The following is a 25,146-nucleotide window of genomic DNA, read 5'->3' as shown; positions in this document are numbered from 1 at the left end:
GTATGATACAGAAAATCCTAACAAAGGGATTTTCAAAGTTAACCCAATTGCCAAATAATTTGATTATAGCAATAACTATCTATTGCCTTCTTAAATCCTAAGACAGCAGGAACCTTCCCCATTCTCTACAAGACCCATATTTTCCCCAGTCCTGGTCTGGAACCTTGGGGGCGAGGTCTGGAACCTTGGGGGCGAGGCTCGCTTTCCTGCATGCTTCTCTGAATTCCTACCAATTGATACTGTATCTGCTGATCCTAACCTAATAAATGCAACCAGTACTATACCTAGACATGTTTCACTTCCGACTGTGTTCAGAGACATCAAGCATAGAATGTCAACCCTTCAGCTTCATTATGCTGTCTCCCTATTCCTCTCAACAGTGTCTTCTGATGAACTGTATTTATTAATTTTAGTGTAGTCCAATTAGTCAATTATTTATTTCATGCTTGATATATTTTAATTTTTTATTTATAAAAAGGAAACATTGACAAAACCACCATAGGATAAGAGGGGTACAACTTTGCACAATTCCACCACCAGAACTCTGTACCCCATCCCCTCCCGTGATAGCTTTCATATTCTTTAACCCTCTCGGTGTATGGACCCAAGATCATTGTGGGATGCAGAAGGTTGAAGGTCTGGCTTCTGTAATTGCTTCCCTGCTGAACATAGGCATTGACAGGTCTATCCATACTCCCAGCCTGCCTCTCTCTTTCCCTAGTGGGGAAGGGTGCCGGGGAAGCTGAGCTCCAGGAAACATTGGTGGGGTTGTCTGTTCAGGGAAGTCTGGTTGGCATCATGCTAGCGTCTGGAACCTGGTGGTTGAGAGAGTTAACATACAAAGCCAAACAAATTGTTGACTAATCATGAACCTATGGACTGGAATAGTTCAGATGAAAAGTTGCGGGGGAGGGTCCTCCATTTTGTAGATAGCTAGTAGGCATATTTTAGTTAAATTTCAAAGGACCTGTGGCTATACTAGTTTTTTTTTCCTTTTTTTTTTGCTCCTGAGCCTGAAATTTGATATGCCAGTGGATCCAAATTATTGTCTGCAGAGATGATGTCATGACTGGAAAAAGGACCAGAAAGCTGGATCAGGGAAGAGAGTAACTCCCTAATTTGGGAAAGGGGTATAAATATTGTTGACTGTAAACCCCACAGATTTAATGTGATCTGGGGCCCTAATTAACTTAGGAGCCTGTGTGACCTCTGCATCCCTGTAGATCTGAGTTCACATTCTGTGGTCATGAGTAGGAACATTCTATGCTTCCCCAATATCGACCCATCTTCCTCAGGTGTAGCATAGAGTATGTTGTCCAGCCTCCCTTCAGAGGATGGAACATTCTCTACTGTTGTTGATCCAAGTTGAGGGCAAGGTCCTATGGGGGGGATAAAGGGGTCTATTTTGTTGTTCCTGATAAAGATGACTGATAAGAATAGAGAGAGGGATTTATTTGAATTCTAGGCCCATCAAGTCTGTTTGGGACCCAAACCAAGAGACCCCTCACAGATGGGAATCTCAGGACTCCCCGATTAGGGCCCCAGCTGATGGAATGGCCTGATACTAAAGAGTCATCATTATCCAAGAAGGATGACAGAAGACCTAGTGGGGGTTGTACTGTTATATGGGAAACTGGGGAATGTTATGCATGTACAAACTATTGTATATACTGTTGAATGTAAAACATTAATTCCCCAATAAAGAAATTAAAAAAAAGAGTCATCATTAAAGTATGCCAGTCTCTTGCCCTTATTCAGCTTTTGCAGTCCTTGCTTTGATAAGATTAGCCTTGGAGTGAGTGAAAGAATTCTAATAGGAAGTAGGTGAGGAGGGTATTTAAGTCTAAGTAGACACTATTTCATTATAAACTTGATACTGGACTCACTAGACTATTGTATATTTTTGTTTTCAGGTATATATTTTGCCCTAATTTATGGACACATGTGAACATATGCTCTATCTTATGGGACCTGGTCTATATCTAGGTTTTGGGACTTTGTTAGGAAGTGAACCTCCTGGAATGGAATTAGAGACTACCATGAAAGGAAAGGTCTCACCCGAGAGATGAGGGTGAAGGGTTGGCATTCCATGCCTGACGTCTCTGGACACAGTCTGAAGTGAAGCATGCTGAGATGGTACTTGTTGCATTGATTAGGTTCAAATCGGCAGATACAATATCATTTGGTATGACTTGAGAGAAGCATGCAGGAAAGTGAGCCCCACCCCAGCGGTTCCAGGACTGGGGGAAATATAGGCTCTATAGAGGATCGGGAGGTTCCTGCTGTCTTAGGGTTTAAGAAGGCAATAGATAGTTATTGTTATAATCACATTGTTTGGCAATTGAGTTAACTTTGAAAAATCCCTCTGATAGAATTTGCTGTATCATACACACCATCACCACATTTTATGTCCTTTCACATTATTTGTATATACCTATGCCACCGGTTGCTTCTGTTCTCCCTGGACTAAGCTTTTAAGAGAGTCAACATATCAAACACTCAGCCTATGTATTAAAAAGACTCAGTCTGTGCTTTAAAAAGTTTGAGACATTCAATCAGTTTTCCCCCTCTCTTATTAATTAATGATTTATATGACTACAAATTAATAGGAGTGTATATAAACACCATTCCCTTCACCAAAAGACTGTGTCCCATCCATTCCCCCCCCCCCACCCCATGAAGCTGAACATCCACCCTCACCCTCAACCCAGGGTTTTTACTTTGGTGCCCCACTACCATGCTTGATATATATATATATATATATATATATATATATATATATATATATATATTTTTTTTTTTTTTTTCCCTCCTCCAGGGTTATTGCTGGGCTCAGTGCCTGCACCATGAATCCACCGCTCCTGGAGGCCATTTTTTCCCCCTTTTGTTGCCCTTGTTGTAGCTTCGTTGTGGTTATTATTATTGCCCTTGTTGACGTAATTCGTTGTTGGATAGGACAGAGAGAAATGGAGAGAAGAGGGGAAGACAGAGAAGGGGAGAGAAAGATAGACACCTGCAGACCTGCTTCACCGCCTGTGAAGCGACTCCCTTGCAGGTGGGGAGCCGGGGGCTCGAACCGGGATCCTTACGCCGGTTCCTGCGCTTTGCGCCACCTGCGCTTAACCCACTGCGCCACCGCCCGACCCCCCATGCTTGATATTTTTATTTGTGTCCTATTTAAGAAATCTTTTAGAGCCAGGGTCTAGCTAACCTGGTAGAAAACATGCCTTGTTGTGAATGAGGTCCTGGGCTGAAGCTCCAGCATCAAATGGGGATAGAACGGATGGCACTAAGGGAATAGTGCTATGGTGTATCTCTTCTCTGTCTATTCCTTTCTTTTCTCTCTTTTTCTTTTCTTCTTCTTTTCCTTTCTTTCTTTCTTTCTTTTTTTTTTTTTTTTTTGCCTCCAGGTTTATCGCTGGGGTTTGGTGCCAATACTGTGATTCCACTACTCCTGGAGGCTGTTTTTTCCCCTTTTGTTGCCCTTGTTGCTTTTTTTATTGTCATTGTGGTTATTATTGTTATTGATGTTATTGTTGTTGGATAGGACAGAGAGAAATGTAGAGAGGAGGAGAAACAGAGAGGGGGCAAGAAAGATAGACACCTGCAGACCTGCTTCACTGCCTGTGAAGCCACTCTTTTGCAGGTGGGGAGCCGGAGGCTCTAACCGGAATTGTTACTCTGGTCCTTGCGCTTCGCACCATGTTAGCTTAACCCACTGTGCTACCACTGGACCCCCTCTCTCTTTTTTTTATTTTTTAAATATTAATTATTTATTTCCTTTTGTTGCCCTTGTTGTTTTATTGTTGTAGTTATTATTGTTGTTGTTGTTCGATAGGACAGAGAGAAATGGAGAGAGGAGGGGAAGACAGAGAGGAGGAGAGAAAGACACCTGCAGACCTGCTTCACCGCCTGTGAAGCGACTCCCCTGCAGGTGGGGAGCCGGGTTCGAACCGGGATCCTTATGCAGGTCCTTGTGCTTTGCGCCACCTGTGCTTAACCCGCTGTGCTACAGCCCGACTCCCCATCCCCTCTCTCTTTTTCTAAGTAAAGAATGAAAAAAAAATGAATCAAAGAGGTCACTCAACTGTGGTATTGTGCAATTGCTAGGCTCTGGGCTTATTCCCTGGGTTCACATTAAAAAAATATATAGGGGATTTTGGCGGTAGCGCAGTGAGTTAAGCACACATGGCACAAAGCACAAGGATCTGTGTAAGGATCCTGACTCGAGCCCCAGCTCCCAACCTGCAGAGGAGTCACTTCACAGGTGGTAGGTGTCTATCTTTCTCTCCCCCTCTGTCTTCCCTTCCTCTCTCCATTTCTCTCTGTCCTATCTAACAATGATGATATCAGTAACAACAACTACAACAATAATACATATAACAACAGTAAAAAACAAGGGCAACAAAAGGGAAAATAAACAAATTAAAAAAAATTAAAAAATGTTAAAATGTTTCATTTTATTTATTTTGGATAGAGAGAAATTGAAAGGGAAGGAAAGGTAGCTAGAAATAAATAGAGATATAAAAACTTTATTAAAATGTGATCCGGGAGGTGGCACAGTGGTAAAGCATCGGATTCTCAAGCATGAGGTCCTGAGTTCAATCCCTGGCAGCACATGCACCAGAGTAATATCTGGTTCTTTCTCACTCCTCCTATCTTTCTATCTCATTAATAAATAAATAAATTTTAAAAAATTAAAAAAATAAGTCAATCTTAAAAAAAACTTTATTAAAATATATAAATGGAAAATACAGGTAAAACTCAATAGAAATGGTCTGTTAGGGCAGGGGAGAGAGCATAATGATTATGCAAAAACCCGTCATGCCTAAGGCAACTAAAGGTCTGATATTCACTCTCCAGCACTACCATAAGTCAGATCTGAGCAGTGCTCTGGTCTTTCTCTCCACTCTCCTCCCTCTCTCCCTCTCTCAAGTTGTACATTTATTTTTCTGCTTATTATTTTTTGTCACTACTGGGGCTTCACTACTCCAGGCTGAATTTTTCCAGTTAGAAAGTGACAGAGATAGAAAGACAGAGAGAAAGATACCACAGCACCAAAGCTTCCTTCAGTGGGGTTCAGGCTAGAGCATGAGTTGTGTGCATGATAAGGAAGCACACTATCCAAGTAAGCTATTTTCCAGCCTTTCTTTGTCTTTCTCTCTCATGTGAAGCTCTCTTATTTGTAACAGATAAAAATAAATCTTTTAAAAATATTTATTTTTCCCTTTTGTTGCCCTTGATGGTTTTTTAAAATTCTTGTAGTTATTATTGTTGTTGTTGATGTCTTCGTTGTTGGATAAGACAAAGAAATGGAGAGAAGAGGGGAAGAGAGAGAGGGGGAGAGAAAGATAGACACCTGCAGACCAGCTTCACCGCCTGTGAAGTGACTCCCCTGCAGGTGGGGAGCTGGGGGCTCCAACCCGGACCCCTAAGCTTGTCCTTGTGCTTTGCACCATGTGTGCTTAACCTACTACTCTACCACCCGACTCCACAGATAAAAATAAATCTTACTCTCTTTCCAGCATTCAAGATGTGGAAGTGAGGACGTGGTGGGTCCTCTGAGGCCCAATTCCGGATCTCCTTGGGGCTTCTGGTTGGGCGGTGATCAACTGTGCTGACAACACAGGAGCCAAAAATTTACATATCATCTCAGTGAAGGGTATCAAGGGACGACTGAACAGGCTTCCTGCTGCCTGTGTGGGTGACATGGTGATGGCCACAGTCAAAAAAGGCAAACCAGAACTCAGAAAGAAGGTAGATCCAGCGTTGGTAATTCGACAACAAAAGTCATACTGGAGAAAAGATGGTGTATTTCTACATTTTGAAGACAATTCGGGGGTCATTGTAAACAATAAAAGGGAAATGAAAGTTTCTGCCATCACAGGACCGGTTGCAAAAGTGTGTGCAGACTTATGGCCCAGGATTGCATCCAATGCTGGCAGTATTGCATGATTCTTCAGTGTATTTGTAAAAAATAAAAACTTATTTGTTCCCCAAAATAAACCTTAAAAAATAAAAACTTTAATCAAACATGGGGAGTCAAGTGGTGGTGCACCTAGTTAAGTGCACACACTACAGTGTGCCAGGACCCAGGTTCAAGCCCCTTGTCCTCACCTACAGTGGCAAAGCTTCATGGGTGGTGAAGTAGAGCTGCACATGTCTGTTTCTCTCCTTATCTCCCCTCCCCTCTCAATTTCTATCCAATAATAAATAAATAAATGACATATTTTATAAAAATGAGAAAAATGAGCACCTGTAGTACTACCATCCAGAGATCCATACTTTCGCAACATTTTGGTACATAGCTAGTACTTATAGTGAGAAATATACACATAGCTTTTTCCACGATAAAGTGGGGATACCACTTATTTTTAGTTAACATCAAAGTTTTTATTTTGTATAAGTATCATCAAATAATCACCTCTATTACTTTAATGACTACATAATACTGTATATGATATATTCTATAAATATCATTTTCACTAGTAAATTCCTTTTTTAAAAAATATTTATTTATTCCCTTTTGTTGCCCTTGTTGTTTTATTGTTATAATTATTGTTGTTGTGTTATTGATGTCATCGTTGCTGGATAGGACAAAGAGAAAGGGAGAGAGGAAGGGACGACATAGGGGGGAGAGAAAGATAGACACCTGCAGACTTGCTTCACTGCTTGTGAAGTGACTCCCCTGCAGGTGAAGAGCCGGGGGCTTGAACCCTGATCCTTACTCCAGTCCTTGCACTTTGTGCCACGTGAGCTTAACCCGCTGTGCTACCGCCCGACTCCCTCCTTTTTTTTTTTTTTAAAGAATTTATTTATTTATTCATGAGAAAGGAGGAGAGAAAGAACCAGACATCACTCTGGTACATGTGCTGCTGGGGATCAAACTCAGGACCTCATGCTTGAGTATAGTACCTTAGCCACTGTGCCACCTCCCGGACCACAACTAGTAAATTTCTTACAGTAGCATATGAACAAGCAAAGTCAGTGACATAAATGAAATTGGCCTAAGGATTCTGTTTTGAGACTTAGGTCTGCTTCTAGCTGCAAATTCAAGGGAAAACCACATAATGCCTCTCTACTTTGAAGTTTTCTGTTAGAGAAGAGTGAGAACAATAATCTATAAGGTTTATTACAATTCTAAATGTCAGAGTATTCAACCATAACAGAGGCTGTTGCTATGTGTGTTTTCCTTCTCTAGTGTTTTGACTGACTCACTTGTGATCCAAATGATGTATTAGGTCAGAGTAAACAAACCCCCCTAGGGAAGTGTGTGGCAAGATAATCATGCCCTTGGAGCAAAATGAGTGTAGGGGATATATATCTCAGCTTTGCTTAAAATCAGCTGTGGTTGTGTGCCTCTAAGGGACTTCCCTGGAAAGGAGTTAGAACGAAACAGTGAAACCTGGATTTTGTTAGGAAAAAAGTGGTTAGACTGTAAGGACTTTCAGGGATAAAACCTCTGTTATGTTTAACTCTCAAAAATTGGAAACCCCCCCATGTTCCCCTCAAACACCAAAATAAATAAATAAATAAATAAAGCAAAATCATAAAACATAGGAAAGGTATTTTACTAAGAAAGTTGAACATAAGGAATACTGCCAGACAAATTATACTCAGAAGGGGGCTGGAAATAGCTCTACCAATAGAGCACAAACTTTACCATGTGCAAAGATCCAGGCTTGCATATCTAACCACTACATGGGAGCACTATGCAAAGCAAAACTTCACAATTAGTGGAATGGTATTGTTGTGGTGTCTTTCCTTTTCTGTCTCTCACCCTGTATCTGGAACTAAGGAAAGGAAAAAAAAAAGTTTCAGTGGGGGAGAGGAATTACTCAGACGCAGAAATAGATGGTATGATGGTTATGCAGAGATTCTCATGCTTGAGTTCAATCCCCTGTACCATCATAAGCCAGAGCAGAGCAGTGCTCTGGTAAATTATTTTAAAAAAGAAAAGAAACTCAGAAAACCTCCTTAAATTACTAGAATGACATTTATCAGAAATCTGGATAATAATTGGCCATTGTGTGTTTGCTACATCACTGTGAACCAGTCATTTCTCTAGACCTGTGTTCTTATCAGTAAAGTGAAGAAATGATAATGTCTCATAAACCTGCCTAGAGATGATTAGGTGAGCTAAGTGGCTTGAAACAGGTAAGGGCCAGAGCCAGTCTTAGCATAAACTAATAATTTTTCTTTTGTATTTGAAAAATCAAGATATTCACATTTCATAAAGCTCAATATCTTAAAGGTTTAGTAGATTTTTATTCATCCATAAGATAGTATAGCCATTTCGATTCCCGGGCGGCACACCAAACCTGGGAGTTACACAGGTGTCCAACAACAGATGAGTGGCTGAGCAAGCTGTGGTCTATATACACAATGGGATACCACTCATCTATTAAAAATGGTGATTTCACCTTCTTCACATCTTGGAAGAAGTGTGAAGGAATCATGGTAAGTCAGATAAGTCAGAAACAGAAGGATGAATATGGGATGATCTCACTCATAGGCAGAGGTTGAAAACAAGATCAGAAGGGAAACACTAAGCAGAACTTGGACTGAAGTTGGTGTATTGCACCAAAGTAAAAGACTCTAGGGTGGGTGAGGGAGGGTTCAGGTCCTGGAATATGATGGCAGAGAAGGACCTAGTGGGGGTTCTATTGATATGTGGAAAACTGAGAAATGTTATGCATGTACAAATTATTGTATTTTACTGTCAACTATAAATCATTAATCCCTCAATAAAGAATTAAAAAAAAAATAGTATAGCCATCACTACCACCTGTAGAATGTTCTCATCACCCCCTCAAAGAAAAAAAACACAATCCTTTGTCCATAAGCAGTCACTCTCCATTATCACTTCCCTCTGACCCCTGCCAACCACCAATTTATTTTATAATCTTTATTTATATCTATTATGAATATCCAACGACTCAACATGAAAATTAAATGACATAGTAATTTATTAATCTCTTTTCAAAGAAGAAATTGCTCTATAATTCAGAGAGAATCGGGTAGGGTGTCCACCGGAACTTCCTAAAGAGAAAATAAGAGTAAATTTCAGAAACATTACAGGACTGAAAATATCCTCTATTATTAAAAAGTATTTGCTATTTGAAAAATGTTCAGCTCACTTTTCTCCCAAATCCTTTTGCTTGCTTGAATTATTTTCCCCACCTGTCAAAATAGTCTCCTTGGACCTTTGAGTCAAAAGTTGCCTCTATGTGGAACATAGAGGCAGGGTTGTTGGGATCTTAGAAGACTGTAGCCATTTCCCACAGGCCAGCAGTCCATAATAGTCTTTGACACAGCCTAAAGGTGGAGGCCACCAACAGATCTGAAGACAGATAAATTACATTTAATTTCTTTTAAAAAATATTTATTTATTCCCTTTTGTTTCCCTGTTGTTTTATTGTTGTAGTTGTTATTGTTGTTATTGATGTCATCGTTGTTGGATAGGACAGAGAGAGAAATGGAGGAGGGGAGAGAAAGACAGACACCTGCAGACCTGCTTCACCGCCTGTGAAGCGACTTCCCTGCAGGTGGGGAGCTGGGGGCTTAACTGGGATCCTTACGCTGGTCCTTGAGCTTTGCACCATGTGCGCTTAACCCGCTGCACAATCCCCTGACTCCCTACATTTAATTTCTATCTAGACTTAAGTACACTCTTGTGTAATACAGTGAGAAGCTTAGAGTCTTCTTTTCTTTCATTTGTGTGGATTATGGGCTCATTTGGGAATTTGTCCATTCAATGATCCTGTCCAGATGTAGTTAACAATTTAGTAACAGACAAAAGTCTCAGGGTTATTAGCTCACACTGTAAGTGAAAAACCTTCTTCATGGGGCAGGGGTTGATAGCATAATGGTTATGCAAAGAGATTCTCAGGCCTGAGGTTTTGAAGTCCCAGGTTCATTCCCCAGCACCACCATAAACCAGAGCTGATATGTGCTCTGGTAAAATAATAATAAAAATACAATAAAAACCCTCTTCACGGGGCTGGGTGGTAGCATACCTGTTTGAGCGCACGTTACAGTGCTCAAGGACCTGGTTCAAGCCCCAGTCTGTACTTGCAAGGGGAAAGCTTTGCAAATGGTGAAACAGAATTGCTGGTGTCTCTGTTTCTCTCCCTCTCTGTCATCTTCTTCCTTCTCAATTTCTTGCTGTCTCCATTCAATAAATAAATAAAGATGATAAATTTTTTAAAAAAGAAAAACCCTCTTCACTCATAAAGATAGTTATTCTGGAGTGAGGATAGATAGCATAATGGTTGAGTAAAGAGACTCTCACTCCTGAGGCTCCAAAGTCTTAGGTTCAATCCCAGCTGAGAAATGCTCTGATTTAAAAAAAAAAAAAAAGTTATCCTGCTTTCTAGAGAGTTTCTTGAAGGGTTTTCTCTAAACCTGGGGTCTCAATACATTGAAGTCCTGTGCTCTACCTGCTGAGTTACTTATTGAGTTGCAAAATCTTCTTCTCTGAGTTCAGTTTGACTTATCCTTCTTATCCCATGGCACAAGGAACAGGTAACTTGGCTTTACTAAAGTGTCACTAGCATAGAGATATTTGGAATGATCCCTAGGTTGGGGCAGAATAATGGTCTTGTGGAACATTAATAATTTTTATCAGGAGTAAAAATTTGGGAAAAATTGTTGAATTTTCTTTTTACTGACCTAAGCAATGGTAAAGAATTTTACCTCCCAATTTTGCCTTATCTTCTTGCCCTTAAAAAAACTTTTTTGGGGGCCAGGCAGTAGTTCACAGGGTTAAGCGCACATAGTGCGTAGTGCAAGGATAAGTGTAAGTATTCTGGTTTGAACCCCCAGCTCCCCACTTGTGTGGGGGGTTTCACTTCGCAAGTGATGAAGTAGGTCTACAGGTGTCTTTCTCCCCCCCCCACCGTCTTCTCCTCGTCTCTCGATTTCTCTCTGTACTATATCACAATAGCAGCAGCAGCAACAAGGGGAAAACGTTGGCCAGCAGGAGCAGTGACCCAGGAGATGGTGCAGTGTCCTGGGTTCAATCCTTGGCATCACATGTGCCAGAAGTGATGCTCTGGTTCCCCTGATCCTTCTTTTGTTCATGCTAACAAATAAATAAGTCCTTTTTAACAATAAAAAAAGAATTAAAAAATCCAAAATGTGGGAGTCAGGCAGTAGCCCAGTGGGTTAAGCGCATGTGGTGCGAAGCACAAGGACCAGCATAAGGATCCGGGTCGAGTTCCCCGCTCCCCACCTGCAGGGGAGTTGCTTCACAGGCGGTGAAATAGGTCTGCAGGTGTCTTTCTCTCCCCCTCTGTTTTCCCCTCCTCTCTCCATTTCTCTCTGTCCTATCCAACAACGATGACATCATCAACAATAATAACTACAACAATAATAAAACAAAGGCAAAAACAACAACAAAAAAGGGAAAATAAATAATAAAAATTTTTTTTTTAAATCCAAAATGTTTCAAGAGCTAGTAGGGTCTAACGCTGAAGTCAGACTGTCTCAAAGCCCATAATAATCAGTTACAATGTATGTGACAGTGGGCACATTCTAATCTGTGTGCTTCAGTTTTCTCATTTAAACTGGTAGTAAATATGTAGCTGGGGAGGTAACTCAGTGAATATAGGGTAAAACTTACAGTTCTGGGCCCCTAGTTTTCTTCCTGTATATGACACAGTAGAACAGTGCCTGGCTTCACTCACAAAATAAATAAATTGAAAATGAAATTGATTAAAATGGGAGTAGTAGTAACTACTATGTATTTGAAACTATGAAATTAATTAATGCAGTTAAATAATCTAATCTAACAGTGCCAGGGTTCTACCCCTGGCCCTACATGCACCGGAATACTGTCATGGTGTCTGTCTCTCTCTTTCCTCTCCACTACCCCCTTTTCTGCATCTATCTCATTAAATAAATAAATCTTTAAAAATAGATAAAACATGTTAAAGGTTCTATAAATATGTGGGTAGAGGGACAGCATACTGGTTATTCAAAAAACCTGAGGCTCTGAGCTCTCAGGTTCAATCACAAGCACCACTGAAAGCCAGAGTTGAGCAGTGCTCTGGTTTCTCTGTCTTTCTGTATCTCTCCCTCATTAAAAAAAAATAAAATAGTGAGCTTGGAGGTGGCACAATGGATGGAGCACTGAACTCTCAAGCATGGGATCCCGGGTTCGACCCTGGCAGCGCATGTGCCAGTGTGGTGTCTGGTTCTTTCTCTCTCACCTCCTATCATTCTCATTAATGAATAAATAGGGTACTTAAAAGAGAAATAAAATTAAACATATATTTTAAAAAGTGAGTAGGGAGGGGCTGGGTGGTGGCACACCTGGTTGAGCGCATGTATTACAGTGTGCAAGGACCCGGGTTTGAGCCCCCGGTCCCCACCTGCAGGGGGAAATCTTTGCAAGTGGTGAAGCAATGCTGCAGGTGTCTCTCTGTCTCTCTCCCTCTCTATCACCCCCTTCACTCTTGATTTATGGCCATCTCTACCCAATAAATAAAGATTTAAAAAAAATTTCAAAAAAAGTGAGTAGGTAACTGAGGGATAACTAACCCAATATGGCACATGCCTTACCATGTGTGCAGGCAGGGTTCAAGCCCTAGCAGCACAGCCCTGGGGGTATATCTGGTGCTGTAGTGTCTGCTCTCCCCACTCTGTCTCTATTTGAATTAAAAAAAAAAAAAGAATGAAAAGATTGGCCTTGGATGTAGTGAAATCGTACACATTTGAGGCCCTAGCAACATAAACACACACACACACACACACACACACACACACTAGAGTAGGGGATAGGTGATAACTCCTCTGGTAGAGTATATGAAACTTGAGGTCATGTGGCTGGATGGTGGCACACTTGGTTCACTCCACCTGTAATGGGGAAGCTTCATGAGTTGCAAAGTAGTTCTGCAGGCTTCTCTGTTTCTCTCTCCCTCTTTCTTTTTTTAAAAAATATTGTTTATTTTATTTACGGAAACACTGATCAGCTCTGGCTTATGGTGGTGCTGGGGATTGAACCTGGGACATCAGAGCCTCAGGCATGAGAGTCTCTTTGAATAACCACCATGCTGGGATGCATTGGATCGACCTTCCTGTGGTGCATCCTGTGAGTACCCATTCATTGGGGAAACTGACAATCCTTCCTAGCCGACTGAATCCACATGGATCCCAGTCACTTTCAAAGCCATTAACTGGCTACGGAAGAAGGGCAAACACTAGAAGAAGAACCACCATGCTATCTATCCTCTACCATCATGCTATATACTCTCTATCTCTCCCTTATCTCAGTTTCTTTATGTCTCTATTGAATAAATGAATAAACTATTAAAAAATAAAAGAAACGAGGTAATTATGCTAGGTGAAACAAGTCAATCACAAAAGAATAAATATTATAGAATTTTACTTATGTGAAGTAGCTTCAGTTGTCAAATTCATAGAAACAGAAAGTAGAATGATAATGGCCAGGCCTTAGATGTAGGGGGAAATAGAAAGTTACAGTTTAATAGTTATAGACTTTCAGTTTTGCAAGTTGAAAATGTTATAGAGGTTGGTTTCACAATGAAAGCAAGCTTAACATTTCTGAACTATGCTTATAGTGGTTATGAAATTAAATTTTATGTATTTTTAAAAATCAGCATGAAAAAACTCATAAATAACTTTGTCAGTGGTCCGGGAGGTGGCGTAGGGGATAAAGCACTGAACTCTCAAGCATGAGGTTCTAAATTCAATCCCTGGCAGCACATGTACCAGAGTGATGTCTGGTTCTTTATATCTCTCCTGTATTTCTTGTAAATAAAACATATTTTGATTAATTTATTTTCCCTTTTGTTGCCCTTGCTGTTTTTATTCTTGTAGTTATTATTGTTGTTGTTGTTACTGATGTTGTTGTTGTTGTAAAGGACAGAGAGAATCCTTACACCAGTCCTTGTGCTTCGTGACACGTGCACTTAACGCACTGCGCTACCACCCGACCCCCATAAATAAAATATTTTTACAAAATAACTTTGTCATTTGTAGAACCTCACTAGTCTATCTCTCAACCCCTTTGGAGAGTCATGCAAGGCCTGAATATTTCCTTGATGGCCTTTATACGCATTCCAGCTTACTCTTGACTTTTCCCTCCAACAAATTCTTAGGGTCTGATGTATATTGCTCATTTGCCACCTTAACATAAGTTGTTTTTCACAGTGGGATAGCTTCATACAGTTATTTACAGAATGTATGTGCTTTTCTTGTTTCACTCATCTTCATCTAATACCTTAATATTTAACAAGTATACTCCTGGAGAGGTGTTTTTTAGATGCAGAGAGCAGGAATTGCATGTATGAGGCTTTGGGTTTGACCCCTGGCACTGCACATGCCAGAGTGATGCTCTGGTTTCTCTCTCTTTTTAAATTTTTAAAAAAATTCATATTTATTTATTACCAGAGCACTATTCAGCTCTGGTTTATGGTGGTGCAAGGGATTGAACCTGGGACTTTGGAGCCTCAGACATAAGAGATATGAGAAGGAGTCTCTTTGCATAACCATTATGCTATCTACCCCCAACCTCTAGTTTCTTCCTCTATCCCTCTAACATTAAAAAGTTAAAAGTCGGGAGTTGGGCTAGGTAGCACAGCGGATTAAGCAAAGTGCAAGGACCTGCTTAAGGATCCCGGTTTGAGCCCCTGGCTCCTTGGGGAGTCGCTTCACAGGCGGTGAAGCAGGTCTGCAGGTGTGTCTATCTTTCTCTCCCCTTCTCTGTCTCCCCTCCTCTCTCTATTTGTCTCTGTCCTATCCAACAACGACGACATCAATAACAACAACAATAATAACTACAACAATAAAACAAGGGCAACAAAAGGGAAAATAAATAAATATTGAAAAAAAAAAAAGAAAAGGGAGACGGGCGGAGTGGGTTAAGCGCAAGGGCCAGTGGAAGGATCCCGATTCACAGGCGGTGAAGCGACATCTCTGCAGGTGGGGAGCCAGGGGATCAAACCGGGATCTTTAAACTGGTCCTTGAGGTTTGTGCCACTTGCACTTAATCTGCTGCTCTATCGCCCGATTCCCCAGTGTTTCCTTTTTATAACTAAAAATTAAAAAAGGCCACCAGGAGCAGTGGATTCGTGGTGCCAGCAATAACCCTGGAAACAAAAAACAAAAACAAAAATACTAAAGCTGACGTTTATTTTTTGCTGCTCTGTGAGATATATGTACATATATATTCGTATTCCCTGGCCCAAACAATGTTTAAAAATTCTTGCTGAAAGAAGGAATACAGAGGAATCGACAAGATAGCTCCTGTCTGCTTAATTTTTGATCCAGAATAGGATCACGATCTGGTGGGTATATCATAGGTACACAAACACCACTTCTTCTATTTTAAATAGGTAGCAAAGCATGCCTAATTCTTCTGACTTAATTTTGAGAGGATTGGTCTGCATGAAGTGCATGTTGTTCATCTGAACCCGTGATTGACATTTGTAGCCAAGCCTCATTACTTCCTGGAGACTACTTATAACAAAAACAATACTGATTCACGGTAGTAAACTGTATACTTGTGCCAACAGGTTTTTTTTTTTTTTTTTCAGTTCAAAGGGCAAATTCCTAGCTGGGAGAGTTGGGCACAGAATGCAATTTTGCACTTGACCTTGCCGTTGCTTTCCGTGCCCCTCCAACTCCAGTGACCTCACCTGCAAGATGGTAGCATTGCCTTATAGATCTCAGAGCTCCTCCAACCCGGGATTCAACTCCTCCCCTAGGGCGTAGGGGCCGGGAGAGGAGAGCGTCAGCCCAGGAGTGAAACTCCTCCAACAACTGTCCCTCCTCCCTTTTCCTCCTTCCTACTTCCAGAACTCGCTCTGCGGCCGTGAAGTCACGCGGGGGACGTCACGGGGTTGTGACGCCACTGGGGGGCGGGCTTCCAGAAGAGGAAGGGGCGGGGCCTGGAGGACGACGCTTGCGCAGTGGGCGCGGCGCGGGAGGAGGCGGAGGCGGCGGCGAAGCCAGAGGCGGCGGCGGTGGAGGCGGCGGCGCTGGGGGGGGTGGGAGGGGGGGGAGCGAGGGAGTGAGTGAGTGAGAGTGAGTGAGTTTACCCCCATGAGGCGGTGAGAGGCCCGGGGCCTATCTCAAAGGAGCGGGGTCTCGGCGCCAACTCGCAGCGGGCCCCCTCCCGGTCCCCGAGCCCGGCGGCGCGGCGGCAGCGGCTGGGTTGTGAGGAGGCGGGGAAGCCGTGTCCGGCCCCAGCCATGGAGGGCATGGACGTGGACCTGGACCCCGAGCTGATGCAGAAGTTCAGCTGTCTGGGCACCACCGACAAGGACGTGCTCATCTCCGAGTTCCAGCGGTTGCTTGGCTTCCAGCTCAACCCTGCCGGCTGCGCCTTCTTCCTGGACATGACCAACTGGTGAGCTGGCCCCGCCGCGCCAGGGCTGCCAGCGGCCTCGGGGCCCCGAGGGGAAGGGAAGGGACATCCGAGCCTGGTGGCAGGCTGGGCCGGGCGGGCTCTGAGGGGCGCTCCCTTCTCGGGCCGGGGCGAGGTGATGGTGCACGTGAAGGAGCCTTGGGGGTAAGGGCGAAACCTGGCGGCAGAGGAGAGTTTGGGGGACCGCAGAGAGCAGGAGGGACAGAAGGGAGATTTGAGGGAGTAGTATTTCTGGTATTCTGCAAAGAACTCGGGCCGAGCAATGTGGAAAGGAGGGAAAAATGTGAACATCGAGGTTTAGGGGTCAATCTGCAAGAAATAGGACTGTGGTGTAGGTTATGAGGTAAAAAAACAAAACTGAATTTGGGGAGTGGGAAAAAGCTTCGGGTACCGAGCTGGGGAGAGGGGATGAGATGAAACTTCAAGAGAATTAGATACTATAGGAGGACATGGGGCTTAGGACAGACTGGGGAGTTAGGAGTTGAGAAGGACAGATAGTCCGTGTGCGTGTGTGTTCGTCCATCCTTTTGTGGACTGATAAGGAGAAGAGAGTAGTAGTATGGGGGAGGAACAGTGAGTACGCTAAAAGATTACTTTCTGAAGAATTGTATCAGGCGAGAGTGGGCTCTACTAGTAGATCAGCTAATGGAGGACTCGGAGTGATACTGCGGGTAGGCTCTGGGAAAGATTTTTGGAAAAACAAAGCCTAGTAAAGAAAATATTCTTGGGGAAGAAATTTTCTGAGTATTGAGTACTGGAGTACAGGAGCCCCAAGCCCTAGAATGCTGGAATGAGAGGACTTTACCTGGAAGAAAACGGGTTGATGGATGTTGGGGAAAATGGAGAACTTCACTTAGGCTGAAAAGCAAGGATTTTTTGGTTTGGAGTCGACTTGTAGAAGATCGAATAGGAGCAGAAGACGATGGCACTTAGACTAAAGTTTTTCTTGGCTTTGCTTGTAGCACTTGTTGCTTTTGATAAGACTTTATCCTTGTTCTTTCAAGAGGGGTTGTTGAGTTCACTCAGGGTGAGTTAAAGTGGAAACCTTTTTTTTTTTTCCCCCAAAGACTTTTTCTTTGAAAGGTGAAGCAACTTATCTTTTTTTTGGGTCAAAAAGTCATGGAATGAGTGCCCTTTGCTCTCCATGTTGGGCATTTTCCCCCTTTATGTGTGGAAATTATTTTTGTTTCTCTTGGCATCTCTTGTACTGCAAGCCTCCCCTTTATTTCAGGCCCACTAATTGCCCTCTGCAATGCCAAAAAAAGGGTATGCAAGCCTGTTATTTTATTTTTATTGATTTTAAAATTTTATTTATTCATGCAGAAGATAGGACAGAGAGAGAAAAAACACAAATCAGCCGTCACTATGGCACATGTTCTGCCAGGGATTGAACACTGGACCTCACCTTTGAGAGTCCAGTGCTTTATCCACTGCTCCACCTCCCAGACCACTAAGCCCACTATTTTATTTATCCCTTTCCCCATCTTTCCTGTCCTGTATGATGTTTATCTACAGCCTTGTAGCTGTGGATGAACTAAAGATAATGTGTGGAATTTTTTTTTCTATGCGTTATTTGCGGATCCTGTATTATCCTCAAAATTGTTATAGCAAGAGATTAGATTTCTACATGTTTGGAAAACTCTTAGAGATAGTCTTTATTTTTTATTCTTTTCTTATTGACAGAAACAAATAGAGAAGGGAAGGGAAATAGGGAGACAGACACCTGCATCCCATTTCACTATTTGTGAAGCTCTCTCCCTGCAGGTAGGGACCAGGGACTTGAACCCTTGTCCTTGCACCCTGTAACATGTGTGCTTAAAACCAGGTGCACCATCGCCTGGCCCCTGAGATAGTCTTTAGCGTTATAGAGACATTTGTGATTCCCACTTGAATGTTCTACGTTCAGGATGATTTCAAACAGGGACTACAGCCTAGAGTAGACTCCTGAATATCAGTTTGTGGTGTGTAAGTGGGGAGATTGACAAGGAGTGTTTACTGAAGAGAGGTATACAATGGTGAAATTTAGAAGTAAATCTATATCTTGAGGAGAGTTGTTCTCTTGCCAGCCTGCTTCCCATCCCTATCTCTTTTTCTTTCTTGTTTACTCTGGTTAAGTATAGGAAACTTGGCATATTGTTGCTGCCAGTTTGTTAGGGGAGGATCATTATTTCTTCCCACCTCCTTGTGAATGGTATCATGTAAGCCCTGCCATACCATGTTCTTAGTTCTATATAGAATCTGTATTTATTAGCACAGGTATGATGATTGCAAAACTAGTGTAATGTGTTTTATATGCTTTGAGGTGTGTCTTCGACATCTGAGATTATTTTTAGTGGTAGTGAAAGGTGAGACCAAGTGTATTATGAGAGAAAAATACAATTATAATTGCATTGTAAAAATGTGATTTGAATTTTTAAATAAAAATATTAAACTCTTAAGTTCAAGAGTAGTTTCTATCCTGAGAATAAAGTATACTTTAGTTAAAGCAAATATATGCATGCATGCATACTTGATCAAAGTATGTGTGTGTATTGTTTAAGAACATATCTAGATTCCAAAGAAGTCAAGTTTTTTTTTTTTTTTTTTTTTTTACCAGAGCACTGGCTCAGCTCTGGTTTATGGTGGTGCAGGGGATTGAACCAGGATTTTGAAGCCTCAGGCATGAGAGTCTCTTTGCATAACCATTATGCTGTCTACCCCTGCCCAGATGTCAAGATATAAGGTGTTATTTAAAGTCTAATTTTGGAAACTTTTAGATAGTCCTAAAGAAGGTTGTCAAAAATATCTCAGTCTTGTGGTTAACCTGTTGAATTTGAGATGATTAAACTTCCTGTGACTGTACCTCCTTTGGGTTATAATAAATAACCATCATTTAGTTGTCTGATGAATGTTAAAAAGTAATGTAGATAAAAAAAAAAAAACATTTTAAAGTGAAGGCTGTGAATCTTCTAAAATGAAACCTGAGTTGAAAAAAGACTATGCCTTTGTTTTCAAAAGTAAGATTTTATTGTTGTAACAAGAAGCTTTCTAAGAAGTTGTTGGAAAAACCTAATTTTTTTTTTTTTTTTTTTTAACCAGAGCACTGCTCAGCTCTGGCTTATGGTGGTACGGGGATTGAACCTGGGACTTTGGAGCCTCAGGCGTGAGAGTCACTTTGCATAACCATTATGCTATCTACCCTCCGCCCGGAAAAACCTAAGTTTTGACATTATTAGCACAGACTTTTATTTAGTCTCAGGCTACATGTGATATATACATATATACATATATATATATACACACACACATATATATAGATATGTATGTATATATGTGTATATATTTTTTCTTTGACAGGACAGAGAGAAATTGAGAGGCGAGTGGGAGATAGGGAGGGAGAGAGAAAGACACTTGGCAGACTTGCTTCGCTGCTTGTGAAGCATACCTGTGTGTGTGATGGGGGAGGGCTCAAACCTGAGTCCTTGCACTTAACCAGGTGTGCTACCACCCAGCCCCCTATACATATTTTTAGAGCCCCCCCAAAAAAATATATATTTAGAGTTTTAATCATTGTAGTTCTTACACTTGAGCTCTGGCAGCTATGCTTCTGGGGAATGATGGAACTGGTTCTTAACAAAAAGAGTCAGTTTTCAGTTCATAATAAAGTATATAAAGTAAATTAATTTGGAAAAAACCCAACATCTAGAGCTAGACTGAAATGCCTTGTAAAGTTGAATGACTTCTTATAGGTAGAATGTCTTATACTAACACTGTAGGACTGTGAATATAGAACTTGGAATTCTTAACTGGAAGCTGGCTTAAGTTCACCAACTCCTTCCACTTTTCCCCGTAAAGTTCACCAATTCCTTCCACTTTTCCCTGTAAAATCACATATAACTAATTCAAGATAATTTATTTTTGGACTCCTGAGAGCAGAGACCTATAAGACACCTTGTTAAAGTGTTCAATTATTTTTCTAGCTAGAATTATGTCAAAAGTAAATCTTTACTAGAATTTAAGCTTTTCTTCTTCTTCTACTTCTTCTTCTCCTTCTTTTCACTTGTTCATGGCATTCTTGTACATGGAGAATATCTAATAATCTTCCTCTTAAGAAATTTGAAAGGTTCTATTCAAATTGCTATTTTATTTTTAACAATTGTAATTTAAACATTCTATTTAATGGATTATCATCCTTTAATATAGTCTCTTGTGTGTGTTATGTGTTTGTCAGGGAAAGGCAATAGGACTAAGAGAAGACCTTATATATGATCTAAACATATATATGGTAAAGTAAACATTAAAAAATATTTATTATGAGAGAGATACAGATACTCTTGCATGTGGTGGTTCTGGAGATTGAATTTGGGACCTCTGGGACTACAGCCTGCAAATTTTGTGCCCAAATAGACTGACCATGACCCAATAAAGTACACATTTAAACAAAAACTAAGATTTATCATTTTTATCACTTCTAAGTATAAAGTTTAGTATAATAAAATGTTAATTAAAAATATTTATTTTCCCTTTTGTCGCTCTTGTTTTTTTATTATTGTTGTAGTTATTGTTGTTGTTATTGATGTCATCGTTGTTAGGACAGAGAGAAATAGAGGAGAGGAAAACAGGGGAAGAGAAAGATAGACACATACAAACCTGCTTCATCACCTCTGAAGCGACTCCTCTGTAGGTGGAGGGCTGGGGGCTTGAACTGGGATCCTTCCTTACTCTGGTCCTTGCACTTCACACCACATGCACTTAACCCGCTGCACTACTGCCCGACTCCCTATTATTATTATTATTACCACCAGAGCACTGCTCAGCTCTGGCTTATGGTGGTTCAGGGGATTGAACCTGGGACTTTAGAGCCTCAGGCATAAGAATCTCTTTGCATAACCATTATGCTGTCTACCCCTGCCCAAAATTATTTATTAATGAGAAAGATAGAAAGAGAGGGAGAAAGAACCAGACAACACTCGTATATGTGCTGCCAGGGATTGAACTCAGGACTTCATGCTTAAAGTCCAATGCTTTATCCATTGTGCTACCTCCTGGACCACATAAAGTTTAGTATTAAGTGATATTTTAACTTCATTTCTGTTCTTCAGAGTCATTTATACCCTGCATGGTTGCAGAGTGGATTGTTCTTTAGCATTTGTGACAAAAGACAAATAACATTTTTAGGTTTTTAGAGGACGTAAACTTAGCAGTCAATACTTCAATGCTGCATATAGGTATAAGTAAAACGTCTCGGGAGTTGAACGGTAGCACAGTGGGTTAAACACAGTGGCGCAAAGCACAAGGACCAGCGTAAGGATCCCGGTTCAAGCCCCCAACTCCCTGCCTGCAGGAGCCTAGTCGCTTCACAGGCCGTGAAGCAGGTCTGCAGGTGTCTTTCTCTCCCTGTCTTCCCCTTTTCTCTCCATTCCTCTCTGTCCTATCCAACAACAACGATGACATCAAGAACAACAACAACAATAAAACAAGGGCAACAAAAGGGAATAAATAAATGAATATTAAAAAAATTAATAAAGTAAAACATCTTTGATTGACATCTAGACAATGTTAGCTGTTTCTTTCCCTCCTGTTTATTAGACTGAATGCTTTGCAATTTTAGTCTTTTTATTTTTATTTATTTATTTTTTTAACATTTTATTTATTTATTTATGAGAAAGATAGGGGAGAGAGAGAAAGAACCAGACATCACTCTGGTACATGTGCTGCCAGGGATTGAACTCAGGACCTCATGCTTGAGAGTCTAGTGCCTTAGCCACTGCGCCACCTCCTGGACCACGTCTTTTTATTTTTATTTATAAAATGGCAACACTGACAAGACCATAGGATAAGAAGTATACATTCCCACCACCAGAACTCCATATCCCATTACCTCCCCTGATAAAGCTTTCCTATTCTTTAACCCGCTGGGAGCATGGACCCAGAGTCATTATGGGGTGCAGAAGGTGGAAGGTCTGGCTTTTGTAATTGCTTCCCCGCTGAACATGGTGCAATTTTAGTCTTACAACATCCTAGGTCCCCTCCAGGTATATTTAAGAAGCTATGTGTATATATTTTTGAAACTCTCCATACACACACCATGAATGGAACAGATGCTTTCTAGACAGGTAACCCAGGGAAACAGTTCTGTAAAAAGAAATGCGGGTTAAGCACAAGAGGCGCAAAGGACAAGGACTGGCGTAAGGATCCTGGTTCAAGCCCCCGGCTCCCCACCTGCAGGGGAGTTGCTTCACAGGCGGTGAAGCAGGTCTGCAGGTGTCTTTCTCTCCCCCTCTGTCTTCCCTTCCTCTCTCCATTTCTCTCTGTCCTGTCTTAACAACTACGACATCAAGAACAACAACAATAATTACAACAATAAAACAAGGGCAACAAAAGGGAATAAATAAATATATATTTTAAAAAGTGTGCATGTTCATGAGAGATACAAAGACTGTCTCTGTCTCTCTCTCTTCACCTCTGACTGGCCCAGAGGATTGAATTTAGGACCTTAGAGCCTCAGGCATGAGGCTTAGTCTTTTGCATAACCATTATTCTATCTCTCCAGCCTCTGTTGATTTAGCATTGTCCGAGGCGCCCTACTGGGTAAAATAATTAAACCACTATACAATGAAGTAAAATCAATCTGGTTTATGGTGGTGGTGTGGATTTAATCTGGAGTTTCAGAACCTCAGGCATGAAAGTTATTTTGCATAACCATTATGCTGTCTTCTCTATTACCTGTTATTAATCCATTCCTCAGTCATTTTCCTGCCAAATTCTAAGTAAGATCCATTCTCTGGTTCACAGGAATTAATTTAGAAAAAGTTTCTTTATAACAGATGAATCTGTTTTACTACTGGTCTTAAAAATATGTGTCAAGCAGCAATTTTAGGAAGAGGGTAAGGAAAGGTTGCATAATGATGACTAAAGAGTTCTTATTTTCCAAGGATAGAAGTTCTTGCTTTGGACATTCTTTTCTACTTTTTTTTATCCTTTTGGAGGGGTACACACAAATTTAAGCTTGTCATAATGTAGTTTGCAAATAGATCATCAAGATTCATTTTAGTTTTAAAGGATCATGGTAAGTATATTGCCCTGTAGGAAATATTTTTACTATCTTATTGTGAGACTTCAAAATGACCATAGATGAATTTGGAACTAATCTGCTGTAGCTAGGGTGGGTGATGGTAGTTTCTTTGCCAACTCTTATTATTCTAGTACTCCTCTCTTTAAATTTGTTTAACATATACAGCAAGAACTGTCAATCAGAGAGTGTTTACACAAATGTTTGGTAATAAGTGCTCAAACAGGTGCACCACTGCCCAGCCACAATACAAATGTTGTTTGGACAAATCCTTATCATTTAGTGTAAGCGGAAGACAGCCTGCATTCAAATTTACTCTCCTAGGAAAAGAATTTTTTTTTTTGCCAGGGTTATTGCTGGGGCTCAGTGCCTGCACCATGAGTCCACTGCTCCTGGAGGCCATTTCCCCCCCTTTTGTTGCCCTTGTTGTGGTTTATTGTTGTTGATGTCATTCGTTGTTGGATAGGACAGAGAGAAATGAAGAGAAATGGGGAAGACAGAGGGAGAGAGAAAGACAGACACCTGTGGACCTGCTTCACTGCCTGTGAAGCGACTTGCCTGCAGGTGGGGAGCCAGGGACTTGAACCGGGGTCCTTAATGCTGGTCCTTGCGCTTTGCGCCACCTGTGCATAACCCGCTGTGCTACTGCCTGATCCCCGGGAAAGAACAGTTTTAAACTATCACAGAAAAGTTTACAATTATAGGGTGGGGGTGGATAGCATAATGATTATTCAAAAAGACTCATGCCTGAGGCTCTGCTGTGCCAGGTTCAATCCCCTGTAACAGCACCCACCCACCCACCATGTTTTTGTGGTGCTAGGAATTGAGCTATGTCCTTAGCTCTGTTATATGTTAATACTGAATTGACTGAGTAAAATTTCAGGACATGTTGGAATGGGCTTAATCTGTGACTAACTAGGTTGAGTGTCTGCTGTGGGCTAGTTGCTTTCTTTAGAATTTGTTTTGGTTCAATCCCCTGCACCACCATAAACCATAGTTGAGCAGTGCTGTAGTAGAAAGAAAAAAAAAGTTGTTTTGGAATAATTGGGGCATTTGAATAGATGAAAAAGTATTATTTATAGATAGATATTTCTTGAAAGAATCAGGAAAAGTAGAGCTAGGCTGTCTAGAAATAGTTGGCTTGGAAGCTTGAGAGGAAATAGCACAGGGATAACACACAAGTATACGGAGTAAACCAAGTGTGAGCCCCTACACCATCAAAAGCCAGAACTAATGGGGTGCTGAGAGAGGGAAAGAGGAAGCAAGACTTGGCTAAGGAGATGTTGCCGCTTCAGGCAGTAGAGGTTCCAAATTCAATTCCTGGCACCACTGTAAACCAGAACTCAACAGTGCTCTGGTTAAAAACTAGTGACCGTTTTCCCCCTTTAAATTCAGAGACAGGGAGAGTCAGAGAGAGTCAGAGAGAAAGAAAGAGAGAGAGAGAGAGATGGAAATAGGAAGGAAAGATACCACAGTATCATTCCATTGTGAAGCATCCACTGGTGCCATACATGGTGTTCCCAGGTTGTACTAAGAGCTTAAATTTGGGTAGAGTGCCCTCCAAGAGGTGAACTATTCCACAAGTAATTTTTATATTCTAGATAATTAGATCTTTATCAAATATGTGATTTGCAAGTATTTTATCCTATTCTATAGGGATATAGAATATTTTCTTGACAATGAAGCCATAGATCCAACC

At 41.2% G+C, this 25,146-nt stretch overlaps 1 protein-coding gene, 1 long non-coding RNA gene and 1 pseudogene across 8 annotated transcripts in view; 2 read left to right on the top strand and 1 right to left on the bottom strand.

Annotated features, from left to right (window-relative positions):
• Window positions 1-5,533: 5,533 nt before the first annotated feature.
• Window positions 5,534-6,001, top strand: LOC107523041 (large ribosomal subunit protein uL14-like; annotated as a pseudogene).
• A 2,950-nt stretch (window positions 6,002-8,951) lies between these two features.
• On the bottom strand, window positions 8,952-15,886 carry LOC132538077 (uncharacterized). The gene is made up of 2 exons (XR_009549487.1): window positions 15,666-15,886; window positions 8,952-9,042 (listed from the first exon to the last, which is right to left on the bottom strand). It is a non-coding gene; the product is annotated as an uncharacterized LOC132538077 (long non-coding RNA).
• Window positions 15,887-15,958: 72 nt separating this feature from the next.
• Window positions 15,959-25,146, top strand: part of ILRUN (inflammation and lipid regulator with UBA-like and NBR1-like domains) — a 101,802-nt gene continuing 92,614 nt past the window's right edge. For 2 of the 7 annotated variants that reach the window (XM_016192412.2, XM_060189637.1), the window contains exon 1: window positions 15,966-16,378. In XM_016192412.2, coding sequence (XP_016047898.2) covers window positions 16,221-16,378 — 158 coding nt within the window. In that variant the 5' untranslated portion in view covers window positions 15,966-16,220. Of the gene's footprint in view, window positions 16,379-25,146 lie in introns of all 7 variants that reach the window. The other 5 variants (XM_060189634.1, XM_016192413.2, XM_060189632.1 and 2 more) reach the window with 5 other exon arrangements.

Source organism: Erinaceus europaeus, chromosome 4 (assembly GCF_950295315.1).
Source record: "Erinaceus europaeus chromosome 4, mEriEur2.1, whole genome shotgun sequence".
In the NCBI taxonomy this organism is placed as follows: Eukaryota; Metazoa; Chordata; class Mammalia; order Eulipotyphla; family Erinaceidae; genus Erinaceus; species Erinaceus europaeus.
This window is presented reverse-complemented; position numbering and strand designations above follow the sequence as displayed.